Source organism: Canis lupus, chromosome 6, assembly GCF_011100685.1.
Source record: "Canis lupus familiaris isolate Mischka breed German Shepherd chromosome 6, alternate assembly UU_Cfam_GSD_1.0, whole genome shotgun sequence".
Taxonomy (NCBI): domain Eukaryota; kingdom Metazoa; phylum Chordata; class Mammalia; order Carnivora; family Canidae; genus Canis; species Canis lupus.
The window spans coordinates 51,028,975-51,054,189 of record NC_049227.1 but is presented as its reverse complement, the minus strand read 5'-3'; the positions used below and the strand labels follow the sequence as shown (position 1 = coordinate 51,054,189).

The 25,215-nt window shown below is 39.7% G+C and overlaps 1 protein-coding gene across 2 annotated transcripts in view; it reads left to right on the top strand.

Moving 5' to 3' along the window:
- Nucleotides 1–2,447: 2,447 nt before the first annotated feature.
- PLPPR4 (phospholipid phosphatase related 4) overlaps nt 2,448–25,215 on the top strand; it is a 40,329-nt gene continuing 17,561 nt past the window's right edge. Inside the window, exons 1-3 of one of the 2 annotated variants that reach the window (XM_038541235.1) lie at nt 11,810–11,844; nt 13,280–13,341; nt 23,715–23,900. In XM_038541235.1, the coding sequence (XP_038397163.1) occupies nt 13,285–13,341; nt 23,715–23,900 (243 nt within the window). In that variant the 5' untranslated portion in view covers nt 11,810–11,844; nt 13,280–13,284. Of the gene's footprint in view, nt 2,608–11,809; nt 11,845–13,279; nt 13,342–23,714; nt 23,901–25,215 lie in introns of those variants that run through there. The other variant, XM_038541234.1, reaches the window with a different exon arrangement.

Here is a 25,215-nt window from a genome sequence, read left to right as displayed (position 1 = left end):
TGAGATGATAAATTCAGAAATCTCCTAACTTATTTTTTTTACTGCTCCCAGAAATTGAAAATTCTGTTGAGGTACTAAGAAAGTTGAAAAAAAGAAATGCACACAAAAGAACTTTGGCAGTAGTGAGAAGGATATTTGCAGATTAATAGCATGATGATTGATAAACAGAATCAACTAACAATTATTGAACATTTGGTATGTGGAAGAAAATACATTCCGTGGTTTTATATGCATTGTTTATTTCTTTCCACCTATACCTCCATCATTTAATTTAATTGATTCATTCACTTCTTCAATAAATATTTACTGAATGCCTATTTGCCAGGCACAATTCCAGTTACTACATAAGACTTGCTGACCTTTTAGAGCTTATATTCTAGTGGGAGATAAAGTCAATAAGAGTCAATGAAAAATTAGCCAATAAATACTTGATAAACTATCAGTGGCAAGTTCTATGAAGAAAAAGAAAATAATACAGAAGGATAAAGAGTAATGGAGGCCTGAAGTGATTATTGCTATTTAGGTGGAGCGAATGGTCTTGAAGAGTTTAAATTTGGGCAAAGGTATGAATTAAGTAAGAGGTTAAGCCATGCAGTGTTGATGGAAGAGCATTCCTGGGCAAAGAAACGGTAAGTGCAAAGTCCCCGAGGCAGTACAAAGCTAGACTGGGATTTCCAGATCATTAAGGAACAGAGCAACATACATGAAGCCCATGACTCGGGGAGAGCCTTGGGGGAGGGCTTAAGGAAAACGTGGGGAGGTTAGATTTTCTCTTGAATGTGACAGGGAGCTCTTGGAGGTTTCAGGAAGAGAAGTAACACAGTTGGATTTGCTTTTTACAAGTTCATTCTGGCTCCTGGAAATGGTTTGTAGGTTAGGGGCCTTGCTTGAGTGGAAACCGGTAGAAGAGTCCAGAGGAGGCTATTGTGCCAATCCCGGAAAGAGGCGATGGCGGTTGTGGAAAATGAGGGATGGGAGCAAGTAGTGGGCTGTGGAAGGTAACCCAGTTCTCTTCTGATTACTTCCACTGTCTGAGTGAAATGAGTTGATGTCATTAGCTGAGAATGACAAGATCTGAAGGAAAAGAAAGCGTGAGTTGGTGCCCAGAGTGAGAAAGTGAACAGACTATGGAAAAATACTAGGGCCGTGGGGTAGTGGGGCCTGTTTGAAGTTTGTGGTCATCAGTGTAATGTGAGACAACACCACAGGGCTGTGTTTTTCTCTGCCCACCTTCTATTGTTCTGGCGAGGGCAGAGAATTGGCTTTAACTGGGGCTGGGCTTTTGCCTGCTTAGTGCGGTGCGTGGGGAGGTGGAAATGAAGGGTATAGCTGGGCTCTGGAACCCAAGAAAATGAGGGCAGAAGGTGGTAGTGCCAGTGAAATGTGGACATTGGCAGATCAGATTGTCTCCGTGCTGCCAAAGACCTACTGGAGTGTACTGTGGACTGCACCTCTGTGTCCCCTCGAAATTCTTATGCTGAAACCCTAACCCCCCGTGTCATGGTGTTTGGAGGTGGGGGCATTTGAGAGGTGACTTGTTTAGATGAGGTCACCAGGGGATTGAAATTGGAGTGGGAATGTTGGCATTGGTGGTCAGATGCTTAAAAGAGACTTTAAAGATTTGGGGGTGGGGGGGGCAGGCCATCGTGGAAGTGGGAATCTTTAGTAGTACAATGCAGTGTTTTATATTTGCTGGGTGTTTTTCCTCCTCTGTGTCACCGGGCCCTTCTGGGTTGTCACAAGGGTCCCAAAGTGGAGGCCAGCCAAGCTCACTGCCAATGAGGTGAAGGACTCATTTTAGATGGTTGCTGTCTGCAGAGGTGCCTCCTGTTAGTTAAGGCGGCGATGCTGGCTTTGCTGTGGAGGTGACACGAGGGGGTCGGAACATGCCCTGGCCTTGGGGCTCGGTGGGAAGGGGTGCACTGGGCCTCCCTCGAGGCGGGGAGCCCTCGGCCTCCCCAGGCGGGTGCAGGAAGGTGTCCGCAGGGGCCCGGGGGAGCCCTCCTTGGGGAGCCCCCGCCCGCCGCACGCTCCCTCCGCGGCCTGCTCCGGGCTCGGATGCCAGTCCGCCGCGGGGTCGCCGGGCTCGGGCTGCCGCGGGGGCCGGGTCTGCTCCCGGCAGGCGGTAGGTGAGCGCCTCCCGAGGCCCGGAGCCCCCGGAGGCCCGGGGGGGGGGCGCTCCCCAGCCTCGCCGCTGCAGCATCCAGGGCTGCGCCCCCCTTCCCGGGTCTCGCCTGACGTCAGGCTCTCCGCGGCGCGGGCGGGCGGGGCGGGAGGGGCGCCGGGGCCGCAGCGGCGCTCGCTGGGGCAGAGCGGGGGGCACCTGCGGGCGCGGGGAGGCGCGGGGCTGCCGCAAGGAGGGGCGGGGCGCGGGGGGCGGCGCGGGGGGCGCGGCGCGGGGCGGGGCGGGGCGGGCGGGCGGCGCCCGCGGGGCCCGTGACATCAGCGGCGCCGGGCGCCTGCGGCTGGAGGAGGCGGCTCGCCGCGCTGCGCACCTGCCGGGAGCTCGCCGCTCGCGCCGCGGCCGGGATGTCGGCGAAGGAGAGGCCAAAGGGCAAAGTGATCAAGGACAGCGTGACCCTCCTGCCCTGCTTCTACTTCGTGGAGGTGAGTTGGGCCGGCTCCGGGGCGCCACGGCTACGCGGGTCCTGCGCGGCCGGGGGCGGTCGCTGGTTGCTCCGGAGCCCCCCCCCTCCCCAAGCGCGCCCGCGAGCGGCGGTCCCCAGGGCGGGTGTCCCCAGGACGGGTGTCCCAGGGCGGGTGGGTGCCCCAGGGGCGGGTGCCCCCGGGCGGGTGCCCCAGGGCGGGTGTCCCAGGGGCGAGTGTCCCAGGGCGGGTGTCCCAGGGCGGGTGCCCCAGGGCGGGTGGGTGCCCCAGGGCGGGTGTCCCAGGGGCGGGTGCCCCCGGGCGGGTGTCCCAGGGGCGAGTGTCCCAGGGCGGGTGCCCCAGGGCGGGTGGGTGCCCCAGGGCGGGTGTCCCAGGGCGGGTGCCCCAGGGCGGGTGGGTGCCCCAGGGCGGGTGTCCCAGGGGCGGGTGCCCCCGGGCGGGTGTCCCAGGCCGGGTGTCCCAGGGCGGGTGCCCCAGGGGCGGCCTGCGGGCGGAGGTACCTGTGTGAGTGAGCGTGCGCCGCGGCCCGCAGCGGCCAGGATGCCCGCGCTCGGGGCTTGCGCTTGCAGCCTCCCGGATGGAGAACTCTGAGCTTTCGGTGAGAATTCAACTGCACCCGGCCGTGCTCGGGGTGTACGAGGTCTGGGGACGTCTAGAGAGCCCTGGAATTACTGATGGCTCTGTTTAAAAACAGCAACACATCCCCCCGATTATAATGACTGGGGTGCTCCCATCTACTCCTAATACTGGGTCTGCATCTCTAGTCTATTGGCCCTTTTCCATGGCTAACAAAAATTGTACATATACACGGGAACTTCTATATATGTAGGGATGTATATATGGACGTATAATATTTTTAAAAATATGTGACCCTCATCTGCTTTTGCATGATCTGTACATGTGCTTTTATTTGGGGCTGAGCAGTCTTACTGATAAGCAACTAACAGGCAGATGTAGTCATAATGACCCTCTAACTTACCAAAATGCAGTGTTGAAGAAAGGAACGATTTATGGGAGGGTTATAAAGATTGACAGGTACAGTGATTCCATGCACTGTGGTCCATTGCATTAGGAAGACATTTTTTTAAGCAAGAGGTTTATTAAGTCATAGGTAGAAAAGAGATGCATTGAATAGGTTTTGGGAAATTAGATGATTTTAGTCATAAAATTATGTTCTGTATTTAAAGCCCGGATTGCAATAAGGAATATAGGACTGTTGCTGAATTATAAACGTCCTTCATTGGTTGTCTTTTCAGACAAATATGGAGGTTTAGCACTTCCAAGTACATATACTAGATTGTGTATTTGATGATTGTGAGGCTTATCTATATTGAGGGATAGCCACTGCCTTGAAACTTAGGGGAAGGGACGTTGTCAGATTGTTCTGATAGAGAATAGTATATTTGCAAATTTCTCTTAGGTGTCCGAGATTTGAAAAATGGTTTCAGCTTAAGAAAGATGTATGTGACTTGCATAAGTCTCAGAAAAATGATGAGTGACTCCTTCATCCATGACCCATAGGGGGGAAAAAAGAAAAAAAAATAGAGATATGCTGTTTATTTAAAGTAATTAATGGATTCATTTATTTTTGTCCTTTTTCACAAGGGATTTTGAGGTCATGGTTTAGATAATTTTGTTGAAAGATAATAGAGAGTTGTCTCCAGAAAGATGTGGGCAGCAGAAGATTCTGTGATGAAAAGGGAAAATAAATAGAAAGAAAATGGAATACCTGACTTTAAGCTACATCATGTCAGGCCACTTGTCGCATTGTGCTAAGCCACTGTGGTTTTATACTAAAGCACTTTCATCCATCTCTGGACCCCTTATGTGTACTAGGAGAAATCAGTTCATTTCTGGGTTCCACCTTCAGGATGGAGCACACCTGAGGTCAGCTAGAAGCTGACCACATATGCACTGCAGTTGTATGGCTTCAAGGAAAATACTCTTATGAAAAAGGATGCAAACCAGGGAATTAAGGACTTGCCTTTAAGGAGTCTTTTGAAGTACCTTCCACAGGGTACATGTCCCTTAATCTAAAATTTTATAAGTTAAAATACCTCATAATGCATTTGAAACATATCTCTAGGAACAAGCATTTCACAAATGTCACTTCTTTTCCATGAGTGGAAATAGCCCCAAATCATTACATTCCCACTGACCTATTCAGAGACCCTTTACAAATTCCTTAGCAGGGCAAGCTCTCAAATAATTACTTGAAGACTATGTGTGGAGTTTGAGCATTAATGACATTATATCTTGGGAGTAACAGATTTCAAAGTGAGAGTCACAAAAATTGGGTTGCAAATTATCTCCCTGAAACTTCAATGTGTGATGAACAACTAAAGAGCCTCTAGACAATTGGAGGAGACAATAAGTATACCAATTATTTAAGGAGTTGACAGGATGCACTACCAAGCTTCTTTGGAATGACTCATTTTGAAGCTAGTGAGAATGAACTTTATATCTCCTTTGGAGGATGAATACATAGGAATTAACATGTCACTAAAATGCTCTAGAATAATGACACGTCGTTTTACAACATCGTTTCCCAAGACCTTAGTAACTAAATGGAAAAGTGAAACATGAGTGAATCCTTCATCACAGATCAGTCCAAAGCACCTATCTCAAGCCTTTCTCTGTTACTTCAGATAATAATTAAGCCACCTCTCCCCAATTTCCAGAGGTGTTTTGGGTTCCAGAGCATTCCTGAAATTGACCTATTTTAGTGGACAGGAATGGAGAGAGTAACCAACTGAGAGCTAGTAACAGTTTGTACAGTCATAATGGTGACCATTTATGAAGCACTTACTAGGTACTAAGAATAAAGGAAGCCAAGTGCTCTACCTGCACCATCGCATTCAGTTTTCAGAGGTTCTCATTAAGAAAGATGCTATTATTATCTATGTTTTAGAGAACAAGAAACAGAAACTCAGGTAAGTTGAACAACTTGCCCAGGTTTACAAAGCAAGGTCAGAGGTAGAGCTGGCTGTTGATTCAGAGCATGTGCTCCTAACCACTGCCCCCAACTGTCTCTCTCGACACGCTGAAAGAATATTCACACAGACAAAGTTACTGCCTTTGGTATCCCACAGGTAAACACAGGGGAATGTAGTTTGAAGTAAGGGTACATGGACCAAGGTAACAGTTTTGCCTGATAACAGACCATCTTCCTCAGCTGAGTTCTTCTTTCACAGGATGATGCTAGGCACAAAAGGTTGCTGAAGAGTGTCCACTCCCCATACTGACTGATACACTAGTTAGGGGCCAGAGTCCCCCCCCCAATAAGTCCCCATGGCCAGGTACAGAAAAAGAGTGGAGACCCCAGCATCTTGTGCAGAATGTCAAGAGTATGGAGATTAATTACATCCCTGGGGACACTGGCTTGAATTGCTCAGCCACTAAAACCAACTAATCTTGTCACAGTTCACCAATGTTAAGCAAACATTAAATTAATAGATAGAATTAATTTTTCTTACATCTTTGGTTTATGCTGCCAACTGTCTGCTGATGAAGGCTGATGGGTGACAGTAATTAAATATATTAATATTACATGGTGATTTAAATTTACCATGATGATTTCCAGCACAGTACCTTGCTTTTTGAACAAGTTTGTTAATTTGGTTTTGCATTGTTCAACTTGAAAGGAGCTCTCAAAAAAGCATATCCAACGCCTTATCAAGTTGAACAGAAAAGCAGGTTAAAAAGGAATGTTCCACTGAAGAAAAGGTTTCTTTTGCCTTTAAAGTTGCAAAGCACTCTCCAACTGTTGGTTGTATCACTTACAGTGGCAATTGCAACCAGCAGCACCCATAGATTAGTAAAAGGTCTTTCAAGCTTAATCACCCAATATTACATTTGATAAGGCTGATTTTCTGGGAACCTAATGCATTTCCTTCATACAAGGCATCATAATGGTTGTACCTGTGCTCAGACTCATTTGGTTCTCATTAGTCATCCTGCTCAAGGATATGAGTTCACATCAATCCAGTATGTAATATAAACAAATGACAAATACCTTTGAAGCCAAAAAGACTCTTAATAAATAAATAGGAAAGAGATTCTTTTCATTTAAATGTTCTATTTTATGACATACATTTTTATTACTAATTTAATGGATTTTTAAAATGGAAGTAGAAGAGCTGTATTTGGCCAATATGCAAGGATACTTTTATAGGATCACAGAGACAGATAGTTTGAAATTTTTGTTTTTTGCGCGCGCGCGCACACACACACTCCCCCTCCACATATAGGCAGGCACAAACAGAGGTCAAGTGAGAGTACATCTATCTCCATTAAGCATAAAATAGCAGTATCAGAAGCAGTACAGAATCAGAATATTTTAAACACAACAAACTTGAAATCATACAGGAAGTTTTCACTAGTGTGAATGTTGTACTTAACAATGGTTGTATTTCAGGATTTTGTTAATTCAGGCTAATTATTATGGGGTTGGAAACCAGACAGTGTGTTAAGGAGTAAAAGCCATTGTTTCTCAGTTGCCGTTCTACCTGGAGAAGTTCCAACAGCCTTTGTTTGAGCACAGATACCCTAGTTAGGTCAGTCTAAACACCATGCCCAGACATTCTGGTGTCCTGATAAAATGTTAATCTGATTTTTTTTTTCCTGCTGGAAAGTGTCCGCAGATTCTTAATTGTAGCAAACCTTAATTCACAAGACTTCTGTTCTAACTCATGATCTATATGAAAATTATATAACTCATTTGATCTTCTTGCTGGGAAATATAGCTAGCTTATTTCCTTCTACATAAACTTTGGCATCAGTAAGAAGTACAAAATCACATTTCTGCATTGCACATACCAAAATAGTAACTGTAGGCTTTTCCCTTTTCTGGGTGGCATAGAGAAATAGTCTGCTCAAAGAAGTCCTGCAAACCCTGCCAACAGAGATGAGCTGACAAATTTTTCCTCCTCTTTTAGAGTCACAATGCACAAAGTTCTTTGATGAAAAACAAGAAGGAAATAGAGATTAGATGCCTAAGTTTTAGAGAGACTAAATGAGGACATTTCCACAAATACAAAGTATTGATAAATATGCAGAACCTATTAGGGAATTCTGTGCTCTTCCTAGGCACCATCACCATCCTACTGTGTCTCCATGGCCAAGTCGCTCGTAATGTCCTTTGGCCCACTTTTCTCTAATAGGAAAAAGAGAAAACATTTGGCTTCTACCAACCTCAAAGGAGATTAAGAATAATAGTAGTAGTAATAAAACAGAGTAATCAATTTCAGTCCTCCTCTGCTTGACAGACGCTGCCCATACTTTATTTTTCATCCTGAGGACTACCCTAGAAGGTAGCATTAATATTGCATTAAAGTATTAACAAGAAGATATTATTATCCCTATTTTTTAAATCAGCAAACCGTAGCTGAGAGAGCTAAATGTTTCTGGCAACAGATGGCAATGAAGTGAAGCAGCCGGGATCTGAGTGCTGGTCCATCTCACTCTTGCATTGCCATCACACTGCTCCCCCTCTCCCATGCTCTAATAATAAAGGTAAATGTAACAAAGTGGGAATGGGGATAATGACCTCTACCATGCCTGGGTATCATGGTATCTAAAGGCATGTCCTTGAAAGATATCTGGTTGGGGCTTCTTCTAAGATGTACAGTCAAGTTTTTCTCCTTTATTCAGCTACTGAACTTGGCTCTGTTAGCACTGTCTCCTACTCACAGAAAGTGATTTAATCCTGACATGGAGGTATAGATGACACAGTATCTGTCCACCTAAAAAATGTGCTTCCTTTGGGATGGCGCAGGGCACCCAAGAGCCTCCTGTGGAGACTGAGCACCTAGGTAAGGAATGAGGGGTTGTTGGAACTGAAATAAAGCTTGGAAAAGGAGAATCTGCAGGTCTTCAGAAGGATGAATCCCAAAGACATAACAGAACCAGAGGAGGCCAGGCCATGGGGGAATTAGGAGAAAATGCATGAGAACCTAGAAGGTAAGAGCGAAGTCCAAGTGAGGGTAATGGGGATCCAGTCTGTGGGCAAACCATGGAGATTCCTTTCAGCACTTGGGTTGTCTAAGCTGGCTTGTTAAATAAAAAGCACTTAAGTCACAATTGTCTGTGTTTATGTCAAGAGTGTATTACAAATATTATGCACAGCAGATTTCCCTTCCGCATATGTGTACAGCCCAGGCTATTTTTCAGGCAACCTCTCTTAAAAAAAAAAAAAAGTGAAGAAATATTGTATTACAGAATTAATTCTAATAAAATCATGCACTCCAAGAACATCTGGCCTGGTTCCTCTATCACAGATGAGAAAACTGTGGCTTGAAAAGGTTAACTGAGTTACCTAAAGAAACACTCTGGTTAACATCAGATCAGGAATAGAACCTGAGTCTCCCGACTCCTGTTCTGGTGCTTAGTCCTAATTATTACTATTTCTAGAATTCCTCATCTTAGAAAATTTCCCCCTGGATTAAACACTTAAAATACAGGTCATTCTAATTCTAACTGTACCTGTGAACAAATTGTGCTAGTTGTTTGAAAGTTGTATCTCAAGACCTAGGTTGCCTATTTCATGACATTACACTGTGTTAATCAACATGTTAAAGCAATTGTGAATGGATCTTCTACTTTCCCAAATTGCTAGGCTCTTTGAAAAGCATGGTTACAGCTAAAGATTCTAAGTTTGGAAGTGATATTTTTCTTTCTTATTGCCTAACTGCCCACCTACAATTTCACAATTGCTTCCTTTGACATGAGGTCGCTGACAGAGGGTAAAGGAAAGAGGAAACATGGAAGGAGTAAGAATATAATTTACAACATCAGTAACAAAATAACTATTATAATGTGATGTCATTTTTCACGTATATTGTCTTTTGTGATCCTTTAAATACAACTTAGCAGTAGATATTAACTCTGTTCTACAAATTAAGTAACAGACTCAAAGAGATCCAAGAAGTACTATTCTCCTATGTTGGGCACAAGAAAAAAAGAAAAGAAGTTTGTATTTAGACTGTGAAATGTCTATTTATGAGCACCTTAGCTTCTATGGTTTCTTCTGGAATTAATTAGCTGAGAAATGTACTTTCAATAATTTTCTCATGGTCAAGTGGATTTTGGACTATGAAAGCCAAGAACGGAAATACTAATTTTGACAATTAATGTGGAGGTGTTTTTTCCTGTCAGTAATTAGACCCTGAATCAATTGTCCTGTAGTTCCATTATTCTTCAGTTGTTTTGAAATCACAAAACATTTATGTTAATGTAATATAAAGGAGGATAATGTAATATAAAGGAGGATACAGCTTTCTTATTTGCTGTAACAAGATGGCTTCTGTATATTTTTCTAGAAGTGGCCTTAGAAATAGGTATAAATGAAAGAAAGGGAGAAATGTAGGTAATTAAAATCAATGAATTTAGAGGAAAAAGTAAATGAGGTATTAGTTTGTTTAGCAGACTGTTGTTTGAGAGTGGGAACCATGGAACTACTGTGAATGTGTTATTTTACAGTTTAATGTCCTCACCAAAAGCCTGGGCTGTGCAATTGCCTTAGTGGTAAAACTGCCTTTTTATAAAGTCTTAATCATGCTTCAGAAACTGAGCCCATGTGGACAGAGCCTAAAAGATACCAATTGTATATTAAGTAGTCTCCAAAAGGGGGGCTCTAAAATGAAGTACCAGAGTGTAATCTGTTTGTACCTTCATGACAGTTCATTTATTCATTGAATAAATATTTATTGATTGCTTATTATGTGCCTTTTAGTTAAATTAGTGGAAATAATATGGAACCATTACTGGCATACTTCCTAGTCCATAGTAGAGTTTCAATAAATTTTCACTGAATGGATGGAATAAAACAACACTAACGTGAACATAAATTTGTTCTTAACTTTCTTTTTTTCAGCTAATGGAGATGTTTTTATTTATAAAGTAAGTGCTGATGAATGTCCCATAAAATATGTTGCTCTGTCTCATGAATTATTGAACAATGGAAGATTAAATCAATCTCCAAGGGTCTATATGAGTCCTCATTTCTTAATTATACTCATACTCATTTTATTTTCTAAGGCATACTTAGGGATTTTTTGAGATTTGAGACTTCAAGGAGCGGTATCATTTAAACAAAAAACACTCATCATTCTAATTTTCATAGATAACTCTTTTAGTTACATAAGACACACATTCTAGTGAACTCTGGGCAAGTCACTCACTCCCTCTTCATCTCAATTTCCACATTTGTAAAATAGTGAAAATACTGTGGGCACATTCGTTTTGTGACTCTTTGATTGTGTACAAATTATATAATATGGCTAGCAATTTCTAATGCTTAGCAACTGAGTAACTAACTCAGTGCTTAGTAAATGAGTTTTCTGTTTCTCATTTGCCAACACCCAGCCACTCCTTATCTTGTCTGAAATAAACTTTTTATGTGGCTTCAGACTTTAGTAAATTCTCCAGAAAGAAGGTTGTTTTCCTGACTTTTTTGTATCACACATTTTGGTATGTTTTATAATGTGCATACACTGATAAAGTAATTTGTTTCAATATATAAATGCATACAAACAAATGCTTATTGGATTGCATGCTCATTTTTTATTGATAGAAACACACAAAATAAAATGGAAGCCACTTGCTTTGAATATCCTTACTTGACCTTGTCAGTGGGAGAAAATTCACATTTACTGAACACCTTCTATATACTGGTGTAACCCTCTACTGCAAGTCTTCACCCAAGGATGTTGGCAGGCGCACATTCTGAGACCTTGCCATTCTTATCTTTTTAGAATTCTGTGCTACCATATATGAACTCGGCAGCAGCTATCCAGTGCAAATTACTTATCTTCTCATGTTTCAGTTTGGCCATCTATGAAATTAAAAAAAAATATGTCCTGCAAGAAAAGATGAATCAAAGGATAATCCAATCTCTGAGAATGAATGACCTCATTAAGGCTATTAGGGTGAAATTCATTGAAATTTGTCTTTTGAGACAGTTGGGTATACCCTAAAGAATTAACAAGTTTTTGCCTCCTGTGTGATGATCTGGAGATGCTTGTATCATAGCAACTGAGATTTGAGTGATTAAAACATAGAGAGCTTCCAGTTGTAAAGATTTGGGTATATTTTATTTATTTATTAAAGATTTTGTTTATTTATTTATTTGATAGAGAGAGAGAGAAAGGAAGAGAGCACAAGCAAGAGGAGTTACAGAGGGAGAGGGAGAAGCAGGCCAGAGCTGAAGACAGACTTATAACCAACTGAGCCACCCAGGTACCCCAAGATTTAGGTTTAGATCATAAGTCTTCTCCATGGGAAAACATAAAAAGAAAGGCAATTGTATACTAGAAAGAAATGAACTTTTGAAATGAGTTAGACAGGATATAATTATTTTTTCCACATTTTACTTATTTTTTTAAAGATTTTATTTATTTATGAGAGACATAGAGAGAGAGAGAGGCAGAGACAGGCAGAGGGAGAAACAGGCTCCATGCAGGAAGCCCAATGTGGGACTCAATCCCAGAACTCCAGGATCACACCCTGGGCTGAAGGCAGGCTCCAAACCACTGAGCCACCCAGGGGATCCCCTTTTTCCACATTTTAAAACTCCAACCTCTAGAGCAATAGAAATAGCAGGGAGAATATAATAAGTTCTCAACAAATTTGTGTTGCATTAATGTCATGTTGGTCAAGAAATTTGTCAGTTAACAGAGATAGGGAGATAGAAACTATACTGAGCCTCAGCTTTGGTCTTAGTTTTGGCCTCAGTCTTCTCTGGCTGAGTCCAAAGCCTACTTACTGATCCTTCTAGTCCAGTTAAGAAACGAGCGAAGAAATTGCTAATACTTCATCACCCAGATAAGTATTCCAACATGTAAGAAGGGCCAGGTGCAGCACCACCCAAAAGACGCCCTCTCTATGGGGGGGGGGGGGGGCGCTATGAAAGATTTTACAGACTGCTCATTCCAAAGTTCCCATCCCACCTGCTTCAATAGGCCCTGTCCCTTCCTCCATACTGCCCTTTCATTTTAAGATTGCAGAGGTTAACACAACAGAGAGGAGAGATGGGTAATAGGAGAGTGGCTCATGAGACATTGTTAAGTTCTTATCTAAAAAAGTTGATTAGAAATTCCTTTGCTGGGGATCCCTGGGTGGCGCAGCGGTTTGCGCCTGCCTTTGGCCCAGGGCACGATTCTGGAGACCCAGGATCGAATCCCACATCGGGCTCCCGGTGCATGGAGCCTGCTTCTCCCTCTGCCTATGTCTCTGCCTCTCTCTCTCTCTCTCTCTCTGTGACTATCATAAATAAATAAAAATTAAAAAAAAAAAAAAAGAAATTCCTTTGCTGGATAATTGATAGGTCAAATAAAATATATCAGGCACATAATATACACTCAATAAATGTTAAATCAATCAATTACTTATTATATAATAAAATATATAAACTTTTATAGTGCTTAAATTAAATGATTTAATGCCAAATTTCGTGCCTGAATTTAGTAAACAACTCAGAAAATGTTTCCAAAATGTCTCTAATTCAATAATTTCTGTTTATAATGTAAAATTATATGTCACTTTAGATCTCAAAATCAGAATTTTTTTATTGTGCTATCTCAAAATTTTAGTAATTTTTAGTTACATTTCATTTCCCTGACATTATTGCATGACAATATTTTTTTTCTTTTACTTCTATGTTGTTTCATATTAGGAAATATGTATTGGACCCCAAAAGTACTGTGCTGTGTACATTTCCTTTGTAAGACCATTCAGGTAAAAATATGTATGCTTTCTCTATATGAATGAAATAATTCAAGTAATAGTGAAAATGTCTTTTAATCTAAGTATGTTAAAATTTTAATTTTTTTAAGAGACCTCAAAAAATACATGCACAATACCAATCCCAGCAGAAATTGTAGGGTGGCATTCAAGGTATATAAAGATAAAATGTACTTAATATTAGTTTATTTCTCAATGTCTTTGTGAAGGCAAAGCTCAGAGGTGGAATCTTTTAGAAAAAGGCAGTAAGTATATGATCATGAACATGAACTCAGGTGGTAGATTTCTTGGAGTTTATAATCTAGCTAACCAGTTGTATAGTTTTGCGGGAATCATCTAATCTGTCTATGCCTCAGTTCTCTCAACTGTACTGTGGGGATGATGATAGTACCTGTTAATAGTAAGAGGTTTTGCAAAGATTGCATGAATCAGAAATGTAAACTACTTTAAATGGCATCTGGAAAATATTAGTAGCATTAAATTGATACTTGTACCCATGTCTTTAAGAGTCAGGTATATGTTCCAGGGAGAAAGAAATTACGAACCTAGAAAGATTTAAAAGTAATTACTTTCAACAATTGAGGTACAGGTCCCCAGCCTCAGGTCTTAATGTCTAATTTAGTTTAAAGAACAAAATGCTTTCCCAGACAATGCACATACTTCATTGTCTAATTATGTAAGAGGAGCCAATCTTCAAAACCTGAGGTTAAAACTGGTGATTACAAAGCTTACTATGCCAGTCTAATGCTGTATCAATATTTGGGTGATAAAACAGAAATATATTATTATTTTAAACTTTACTCTTTGATCATTGACTGATTGTAATTAGTGTTTTTGGAGCTGCAAAGATGTAATTGATATTTGGATATAATAACATAGAACAGGGTTTTCCCATCAAACTTAACATATATATTAGGTCTGGTTGCTCATCCCTATTAACTACTATTGCTTTTTGAAGGATTTAGTTTGAGTTTCTTGTGTTCTTCAATGCTTAAAAAAAACATTATTAGAATTCTAGAAATTTATAATAGGAACATGTTCTGTGATAGAAGAAGGCAAGGATCTTTTAACATGGGGATTTTTCTTTTATCGTATTACCACACAACAAGAATTGTGTAAACACTTAACATATATGTTCAAGCTACCCATCCATGTATGTTTTTATTCTACATTGAAGCTACTGAGTATGTCCTTTGCTTTACTAGGCCCTGGGGATAGAGAATTAATAAATAAGACCATTTCTCTGTTCTCGAGGGTTTTATCACTGAAGAGAAGAGAAAAGTGAAGGAACAACTGCCATACCATATGACAATCACTATGACAGAGGCCTTCATCTGGCCATCTCTGTGCAGTTAGAGAAAGTGATCCAAAGGAAACATCAAGGACAGAAAGCATCTGGAGCTTTAAGGATGCCCAATCCCTGGTATTTTATACCAGAAGTTCTTTACGAGGGAAAACAAAAGTGAAAATAAAAGCAGAAAACACCCAACATATAATGAAGGGTTCTTAAGATATTACCAAAAAAAAAATTAAAATTGCATTGGAGAAACTACACAGGGAAGAAATTTAAGACCTTGGAAATCAGATGATTAAGAGCGTGATTTAAAAGTACCAAGTACTTTTCACCCTTGATGCCTCTGTTTAAACCCCTCGCATGCATGGCCAGCTCTCGCCTCTGTCCTTAAGTGGCATTTCCACTGAAGCCTGGGGCTATTCTTTCCTGAAAAGCACCAGACTAATGCCAGCTGGCGACATGTGCCAGAGTGGCAGCAGGGTGTAGCGGGGCTTGTGCTTCCAGGGAATTTAACAGATAGGGTTCCCCACTCTGACTTGCTACTCAGAAGCTGAGCATGTCATTTAGCTTCTCTGGTGGTAGCAGGGTCGGTAGCAGGGTCTCTTCTCAAGATTTATCTTAAAATTCCCAAAGGGGTCATGAGTATTAAATTAGATAATTTATGGGGAAATGCCTAAATAACAACCCAATAAAAATTCTTTTCTTCTTAGACCTGAGTTACTGCTCAATAAATCCTACCTTCAGTAACTAAAAGGGAACTCAGCTGTAGAAAAGATAGGTAGTAGATTTGAGCACAAGAAGCAATTTTCATGTTTGGATGCTGAAGAAGTTGGTAGAGAAACTATGTAATAGTAAAGAAGCAGTTTTTTTTTTTTCCCCAAAGGGCACATATTCCCTGAAACACCCTCTTCCCCTTTGGCAATCCCAGCCATTGTAGCAATGTCGAGGGGAAAGCAGGTTGACAGCCATGAGCAAAGAAGTTTACAGCATGTGTCCTGGAGGTAGGCACCTGGGTAGGAATCTGGGTGCTCCCACTCACCAGCTTCGTGACCCCTGGACAATTCATGTAACCTACATCTGCCTCAGTTTCTCATCTGTAAATTGGGAATATCCTTTAGAAGGTGTGGACTGAATGCAGCAGTCTTTTATAGAATTTACCACAGTATCTGGCACCCACATGCCCAACACAAATGCTATGTGAGTGTTAAGATATTGTTCATGTTTTCTGTGTAATAGTAATGTCCTGACTTCTTTTGATTGAATTTGGTGGACATTTACTGACCACCTAAAACTTCCAAAGCACTGTGAGATACACAGTTCTCACTTTTAAGTATATAATCTTAGGACCGGGGCTGAAATATACAGAAAACTATAATACAAGGCCGACAAACAGGTCCTTCAATAAAATATATATGGAGTACAGGAGTCAAGAGTCTTCAGTTCTGAATGAAGAGCATGGAGAAGGTTTCAAGGAGAAAAAAATCATGTGATCTTGACCTTTATGAGGACAATTTTTATGGGACACGAATGTGAAAATGTAATGTGAAGCAGAGACAACAACATGCCTTTTGAGACATCAGTGTGATGGGAACATAAGCTGTTTGTGGGTTGGGACAGTGGAAAGTAGGTATGGAGCAAAATTAAATGAGAAAGGCAGACTAGGCTATATAATGTTAAAGGTCATAAGTACCATTCTAAAAAATTGGCACTTATTTTGGTTATTGGTGGGACACTCTTAAAGGCATGATCAGATGTGAACTCTAGAAAAATCAGCCTAGAAGCATTGTAGAGGATGAAATGAATCACGCAGAGGACAGAGGTAATACATTACAGAGGGTAGTGACCATGTAAAAGAAATGGAATAGAATGTTTCTGAAATCATGCCAGCATATGGAGAATTCTAGAACTAAATGGCAATGTAAGCAACCCCTCATTTCACTGACAACAGATGAGGCCCAGAAAGGTTAAATGACTTGCCTCAAATTCCAGAAGCTAGTGGAATAAATGAGGGGAGAAACTGGCTTCTCCTGGCTCTAAGGTTGGCATTGGTTTCCTTCTATCACACTGCCCTGTTTGAATTTGTACCTATGCATGCTATTGAAACCACAGCCAGTTTATTTCTGAAAACTAGTTTAGAAACCTAAACCTTGAATGATGTTATAGACTCATTCTTGACCTGTTCCTTCCCTTAACAATACTACACGTTAGTGTGTTGTTTTTTATAACCCATATTTTTGAGATTCATTGTAGTTCATCTAAATATGCTGCAATTCAGATAGCCTTATAAACTATAAAGCCCTATACCATATTGAAGTATATATTATTGGTAATTATCATTGCCAATATTTTAAGGAAACATTATCTCTATTAACTACAAGGCAAAAATTACTGAGGAATGTCATTAAATATTGCACCGTAGGAAGTGGAAAATTCTATCATCGCTGTGCTGACCTATGACAATCTCCTTTGTGGCACAAATTTAGTAAAATTCCTTTGATCTGCTGATATTTCTTCTGTTTTGAACTTGATTTCAATATATTGTGTAAACGTTTTAAATTTCACATTTTATACAATTTGGGGATACTTCATCAGAATTGATTCCCAGCCTCTCATTTAAAATTTGTTATTCAGGGACATCTGGGTGACTCAGTGGTTGAGTTCGTGATCCTGGAGTCCGGCATTGAGTCCCACATCAGGCTCCCTGCAGGGAACCTGCTTCTTCCTCTGCCGTGTCTCTGCCTCTCTCTTTGTGTGTCTCTCATGAATAAATAAATAAAATCTTTAAAAAATAAAATAAAATTCATTATTCATAAAAAAATAAATAAAATGAAATTTTTTATTCACTTTTAAACATGTTCTTTTTCTTGTAGATTACCTCTTGCACATGAGTAGTATGAATATACACAATTATGTTCTTTGATTCTTGTGCCAATTATTCTTATGAAAAGCAAAGAAATTTCGCTCTGAAATTTCTTGTGCAAGTGTTGTTTAAATTATCTTGTAGCAATAATGCACAATTTTCCACCAGCAGCCTTGGCCCAGATTGGCATCTTACTCTTTTCTGACAGCTAAATTCTTTGATACCTAAGAGGCATCTTTACTTTTATATTTCCAGAACAGAACCTCGGATTTCTCTTACTCAATCTTCTCCCAGCCTTCCCTCTTTCCATAAATGATGCCACTGACCTGATTGCTCAAGCCTTACATCCTTCAAATCAGCCTTTAGTCTTTTTCCTTCAGTGACCAGACCATCAACAAGTCCTGTCACTTCTGTCTCCTAAATCATATCCAGGTCGGGCAACTTCTCCACACTACACCTGCGTAAAAGCTGCCATCACGTCTTGCCTGGCTTACTGCAAGTGCCATGCAGCCACTAGCATGGATGCTCAGTGGGTGCAGAGAGTTTGCTCTTTTGTTTACTGCTGTCTTTCTCACTCGCAGAGCAGTGTCTAGTGCGTACAGTATATTCAAGAAGCATTTGCTGAGTTTTGATGAGTCTTCTAAATTTTCACCCTGCTTCTACTTTGACCCACTACAATCCATCCTCAACCCAACAGCCAGAGTGATGTTTGTAAAACAGATTTCAAGTCATATTACACCTCTGCTTAAATTCTCCAAAGCATTTCCAAATGTACTGTGAATAAACGATTAACTACGGCCACAGCCTTCAATTCTTTGCAAAGCTTGGCCCCAAGAGGCTCCACCTTTGACTTCTTACATCACTTCTCCCTTTTGACTCTGCCTTTTACCTGGTTTTTATATGTTCTTTCTTGCCACATCAAGTCTCTGCTTAAATGAAACCTTACTTAGGTAGGTCTTCTCTGATCTAAGGTAGCAATCCAGGCACTCAATTATCATAGCCATCTTTTTTTATCTTCTTTAGAGTATACACTCCTTCTTGTACCATATTTTTTAAATTTTTATCTGCCTTCCTTAGCTAGAACGAGATCTTTATGAGAAGAAAGACTTTGTTTGATCCTATCTGTGTTCCCAGGACACAGAGCAAGGCCTAGTGCTTGCAGGCTCTCAGTAGATATTTGTTGAATAAATAAATAAACAAAGGAGCATTTAATATTATATATGTTAATTGGCCCTTTGCGACTATGATCCCACCAGTATAGGAGGATTTCATAAGACTCTACATTCCCGATGGCCATAAGAAAGGAAAAGAATGGAATTGACCTGTAATTACTCTAGGCCAAGAGCAAGGTAAACTCTCCCAAATGAGAAGGAGAGTTTGTTCTTATTATCAACATGCTAGAAGCAAATTAAGTTATCTGACCTAGATAAAATGTCATGATAGATTCCATAAAATGTTTTGCTAAAATTGATATCTATTGTCGATTTGTATTTTTTAAATAGGCCTCAAAAAATCAATATTATCTGGCAAATATAATCTTTTGAAACACATTTCTTTTGTTTGCCTTGTCCTCTAAAACTGTTGTAATTTTCTCTCAAGAATTGCTTCTACTATTTTTACTCACAAGTTCCTTAGCAGATGATAATTAGACGAATCAATCTCGTTTTTTTTGAAAACCATTTTCCTAATCTTCAGGTAATTTCTTTCCATCCTCTATATTGCTACATAAAAATAGGAAATTCACACTTTTTTCTTGGCTACAACATAACTAGAGAATAAAATTCTTAATGCCTGCCTATATGGATTTTTAAAAATATCTTTTTAAATCTCATTTTAAATGCAAACGAAAGATGTCTGTGATTTTATTATGTATATATATCAATTCTATATCTGTGCCCAAATTAGTGCATACCATCTGTTAAAGTTCTTCCATTCAAAAGGAAGTTTCGTTGATGAGTATTTCAAAAGATGATACTTCTGAAGATAAGTGTGTTAGAAGGAACCATTGTAATTTTTTTTAATTTAAATCCAATTTACCAGCATATAGTATAACACCAGTGCTCATCATATCACGTGCCCTCCTTAGTGCCCATCACCCAGTCACCCCATCCCCCTCACTACCTCCCCTTCTGCAGCCCTTTGTTTCCCAGAGTCAGGAGCCTCTCATAGTTTGTCTTCCTCTCTAATTTTTCCCACTCAGTTCCCTCTGCTTCCCTTATGGTCCCTTTCACTATTTCTTATATTCCACAAATTAATGAACCCATATGATAATTGTCTTTCTCCAACTGACTAATTTCACTCAGCATAATACCCTTCCAGTTCCATCCATGTTGATGTAAATGGTAGGTCTTCATCCTTTCTGGTGGCTGAGTAATATTCGGAAGCATTGTAATTTAATTCATTACATTGTCTGGTAGTAAAATATAGTATAGGACAACAGTGTATAAAACTACTTTTTCCACAAATACTATAAATATTTTGCTCAGATCATTCTTAAGAACAAATTGAAGGGTTCTGGGTGGCACAGTCAGATTAACGAGCTACCTTCAGCTCGGGTCCTGATCTCAGGGTCTTGGGACTGAACCCCACATCAGGCTCTCTGCTCAGCGGCAAATCTGCTTCTCCCTCTTCCTGACACTCCCTCTGCTTGTGTTCTCTCTCTCTCTCTCTCTCTCTCTCTCTCTCTATATATATATATATATATGTATATGTATATGTATATGTATATGTATATGTATATGTATATATAGCGGTTTACCGCTGCCTGCAGCCCAGGGTGTGATCCTGGAGACCCTGGATCGAGTCCCACGTCAGGCTCTCTGCATGAAGCCTGCTTCTCCCTCTGCCTGTGTCTCTGCCTCTCTCTCTCTCTCTCTCTCTGCATCTCTATGAATAAATAAATAAAATCTAATATATATATATATCCCTGTCTAACAAATAAAATTTAAAAAATGAAGTAGAATACAAAGAATAAAAGTTTTTTTTTAAAAAAAGCCAGAGAAGTACCAAAAAGAAGAAAAATATGACCATTATTCTGAAAACAGATGAGGGTCTTAAAATATGTTTCTATAGAACTGTAAAGGCTATTAATACATGGGTAGAAAAATGGTGTAGCTGGAAAAATGGGCAGTTTCAGGAAGACTGCTGTCTGCAATGACTAAGGTGCATCACATTACTGAAGGAAATTATTTTCACTCAAAAAATTAATTTACTATATTTACATACATGCATATGTACTTGGAAGTCACTCTGATGTATATTAGTGGAAATATAGAAATGAGTAAGATTAGGCCCCCACTTTAAGGAAATTTTCATTGAGAAGCAGAGCAAAGACTCCAACTAACCTATAGCAGATAACTATTATAAAGAACAGCATATAAAAATTTCCTGAAAAGAAGAACTAGGGAATTAAGAATGAGGAAATTACTCTCAAAAAGAATTACCATGTAAAGAATTATGAAAAAGGGGACACTTGACAAGTATATTACTAATAGTTATAGCAATAGCAATAATAATACTAACATTTATAAGCTATTCTTCATCCCAAGTATTGTTGAAATTACTTGCAGTGGCTCCTTTCATACTTTCAACTACCTGTGATGATGGGTACATACTGTCAATGTACTGATTTCATGGATAAGAAGACTGAGACTTAAGGAAAACATTTCCAAGTTCACATTGGTGGTAGTGAGTAGAAGAGCTGATATTAGAACCCCCTGGTTGCCTTGAAAACCATATGACCCCATTGGTTTGACTACAGTATGTGGAATTCAGAGTGTCCCTTCCTGTTTATACATTCACATGTACACACACAGACACATGCACACTATAGGACTAGAACTCTCATTTCATGGCTATATCTTCATTGGTACAGTTAAGCAAATTCTAAAGTAATCATCCACAAAATTCAATGCCAAATAATGTCTTTCCTAGAGAAGATTTGCTTAATTTTCAGATTAGACATGTTGACTAAGTCTTGTTCACTTTTCTGCAGAAGACATCAAACACTTCACTGGAGCAGTAGTATCTTAAACTGAGATGATCAAACGTCTTTTAGGTGGGCATTAGGGGTCTCAGATCTGATTCCCATTTACAAAATATCTTTGTAAGATCTAAAATATGAACTAAAGGCATCAGGGAAAGAGGAAAGAAGATGGGTCATCAAATCTGGTTTAAAAGTGAAATACTTAACATTCACATTAATGGAGGGAAGACTTTTACTGACTTCATGGAGTCAGTACTTTTAAGATAATGTCTATTTATGTTAAACTGATACATATTTTTGGGGATCCCTGTGTGGCGCAGCAGTTTGGCGCCTGCCTTTGGCCCAGGGCGTGATCCTGGAGACCCGGGATCGAATCCTATGTCGGGGTCCCGGTGCATGGAGCCTGCTTCTCCCTCTGCCTGTGTCTCTGCGTCTCTCTCTCTCTCTGTGACTATCATAAATAAATAAAAATTAAAAAAAATTTAAAAACTGATACATATTTTTAATTAAAAATTTGCAAGTAAGACCTTTAATTAGAACTTTAAGCTAAACAGCCCTCCCGCCATTAATTGATGCTAGTTGTATTTCATTATCCTAAAACTAATATCATTTTTGAAAAAAAAGAAAAGCATAGAATAGTGGTTAAGAAATAAGACTTTGGAGCTCCAATCCATGGGCTCAAAATCTGCCACTTACTAGAGGAGACGGAACAGAAAATTGGCTGGTACATAGTAAGTGCTATATGCATTATTTGTTAAATTAAAACTAAAATATATTTAAGTGGATTTACATGAAAAATCTCCATCACACACATGCAGTGCAAAGCTGGTCGACACTCAAAGCTCCTATGCGTGTATTACAGGAAAGGGAATGGTGAGGAGAAATGATCAGATGTTTGAGTGATCAAATGATCGTGGGTTCTAATGAGAGAAATGTGAGTGTTTTGGTGTACTTTTTGTTCTATTGGAAAGTATCAATCTGAATAACAGGAGGACAATGCCAGATTAATCTCTCTATATAATTAGTTTTTCTAATAAACCTAATTCTCACCTCATTACAAAAAGACTCTTGAGAAGAGGAGGCATAATGTTGTTTTCTAAATTTGGTGTTTTTTTTTTTTTTAACTGAACAACCAGATACCACAGATGGTCAAGAATGTCTTCATCAAAAATCTGCCCTGTTTAGTCAAATAAATATTGTATCCTCTACAAGTAACAAAGTCTTAAGCTAAACAATTCTTAATACATGTGTGATATAAGTTTTCAGATTCTGAAAGTATTTATTGCAGTATTAAATTATTAAATGATGTACTACATGCCCATCATGTGCCAGAAACAATACTATGCCCTAACTCAGCAAAAAATAAATATCCCTGGAAAACTCACTTCATGGTTCATGTACCTCAGTGGGAGATGGAGACAGAGTGATGAAAAATAAACAGGTGAATTTCAGTTAATGACCACAAAGAAAAAAAAAGCGAGATGGTAGAAGGTTAGAGAGGGAAGGATGGATCAAGTCTTCCTTCATTAGAAAGTACAGGAAGTCATCATTAAATGATGAAAAGAAGCCAGTCATACAAAGAGCCAGAGGAAGAGCACAAAAAAAAGGAATGGCAAATGTGAAGGTAGAAGTGAATTAGACTATTTAGGAAAAGCGTGGAATTTTAGGAAAAGTGTGGAAACCAACTAGATATGGTGGGCAGGCGTTTGGGGTGTTGTATAAATATCCTACAAGAAGATGGAAGAGAAGAGAAAGAAAAGAAAAAAAGATGAAACAAGAGTCAGTCCATGCAGAAATTTATATTCCATGATATGACATTTGAATATTATTCAAGTAGAATGGAAGGTACTAGAATGATTAAGATAGGGAAGGATGTGACTGAAAATATTTTCCAAAGACCCTTTGGTTTGCTGAGTGGATAGTGGATAGGTGGGGGGGGGGGGGGGGGGGAGGAAAAGTGAAAGTACAACACCAGTTAGGAGGTTGATCCGGGAGCAAGGGTGAGGGACAACGGCATGGGCTCATAGCAGGCTGGTAACAGAGGTCGGTGAATTAGAGATATGTTCTGAAAGCAGAAGCCGTAGTGCTTATGAAGGTTTTAACTCTGAGATTGGAAAAGAGTGGTGAGAGAAGGGGAGATCGTCATTTGTTTCTACTTAAAGATGCACTGATCCTATGTGTGACATGTGCACAATAATAAATTGCTCTTCTACATCCTTCCTTCTCAGTTGCCTATATTGGCATCATCGGTGGTTAGCCTGTATTTCCTTGAACTCACCGATGTCTTCAAACCCGTGCACTCTGGATTTAGCTGCTATGACCGGAGTCTTAGCATGCCGTATATTGAACCAACCCAGGAGGCAATTCCATTCCTCATGTTGCTGAGTTTGGCTTTTGCTGGACCTGCAATTACGGTAAGAACTGCCCCCCAATGATGTTTGTCAGTCTACAAAAACTAAGAATGACCATGTTTGTGTAATAAACGCGTTAAAAACAAAAAGTAGAACTTGAAATCTTGAAACAGAAAGATCATGTCTTTGAGATATTGTGAAAACGACATGTGACTTAATAGTTGAAAATCACTGGCAATAAAAGTTAAGATTGGGTCGCCTGGATAGCTCACCGGTTGAGTGTCTGCCTTCGGCTCAGGTCCTGATCCTGGGTTCCGGAATCGAGTCCCACCTTGGGTTCCTCGCAGGGAGCCTGCTTCTCCCTCTGCCTGTGTTTCTGCCTCTCTGTCTCTCTGTGTCTCTCATGAATAAATAAATAAAATCTTTAAAAATAAATAAATAAAAGTTAAGATTATATAATTACAAACTTGATGGGTCTCTAATGTTCAGTTTTATAAATCGTTCTCAAAAATGTTTGTGACTACATAATTCTCCTTGAATAGCTAGTATGACATTTCTGATATGCTCCCTAATTAATGTGTTGATTTGGTATCTGAAGTCTGGAAAGCTGGAGGGGAAAAACAAATAATTATATAGCCAAGAACTTTCTTCTCACAAGGCATGTTGATATCACTTACAGCTAGATTTTTTTTACTGGATTAGCACTTTTTATTGATTATGAGCACTGAACATCAACAATTATAAAGTAGAAAGGGCATGATTCACATTCCTGGCATGTTGGTGCACACAGGCACGCACACACAAAAATAAAATACTTTAGATGCAAAACAAGCATTTGCATTTTTAAATATATACTATAAAGAAATGCCCTAACCTACTGAAATTAAATTTAAAACATAGTTATTTTTAGTTTGCTAACTTACACATTATGAATAAATGCATTTTCATTAATTCATTAATAAATAAGACTGGACAAGCCTTTCTACCATCTCTTCTGCCCCCAAAATCCTACATAAAGGACAAGGAACATGTTTCAAGGTTAATAATATTTATTTCTACCAGTAAAAGCCCTTAGTTTGCTTTTATCATGCTCATGAATGTCAGAGGAAGTGGTTATTAAATGAAAAGCTGTATTTGAATGGAAGTTTTACAAGATTCCCTAATGAATTGGCCAATTCTGGTTCAGCACATCAGCAATTTTAGAAAAATCTGTGCATAGACCTTCCAAATTCTATACTTTTATGTATCTATGAATTTGTTTTTTTTAAATTTCCCGTGTTAAATAATTATAGCATATGTTTACACACCAAATAAATTATATAAAATATTCTCAGAAGATAAAAATCAGAACTTAATATTCCATAGAACTTTATCAGAC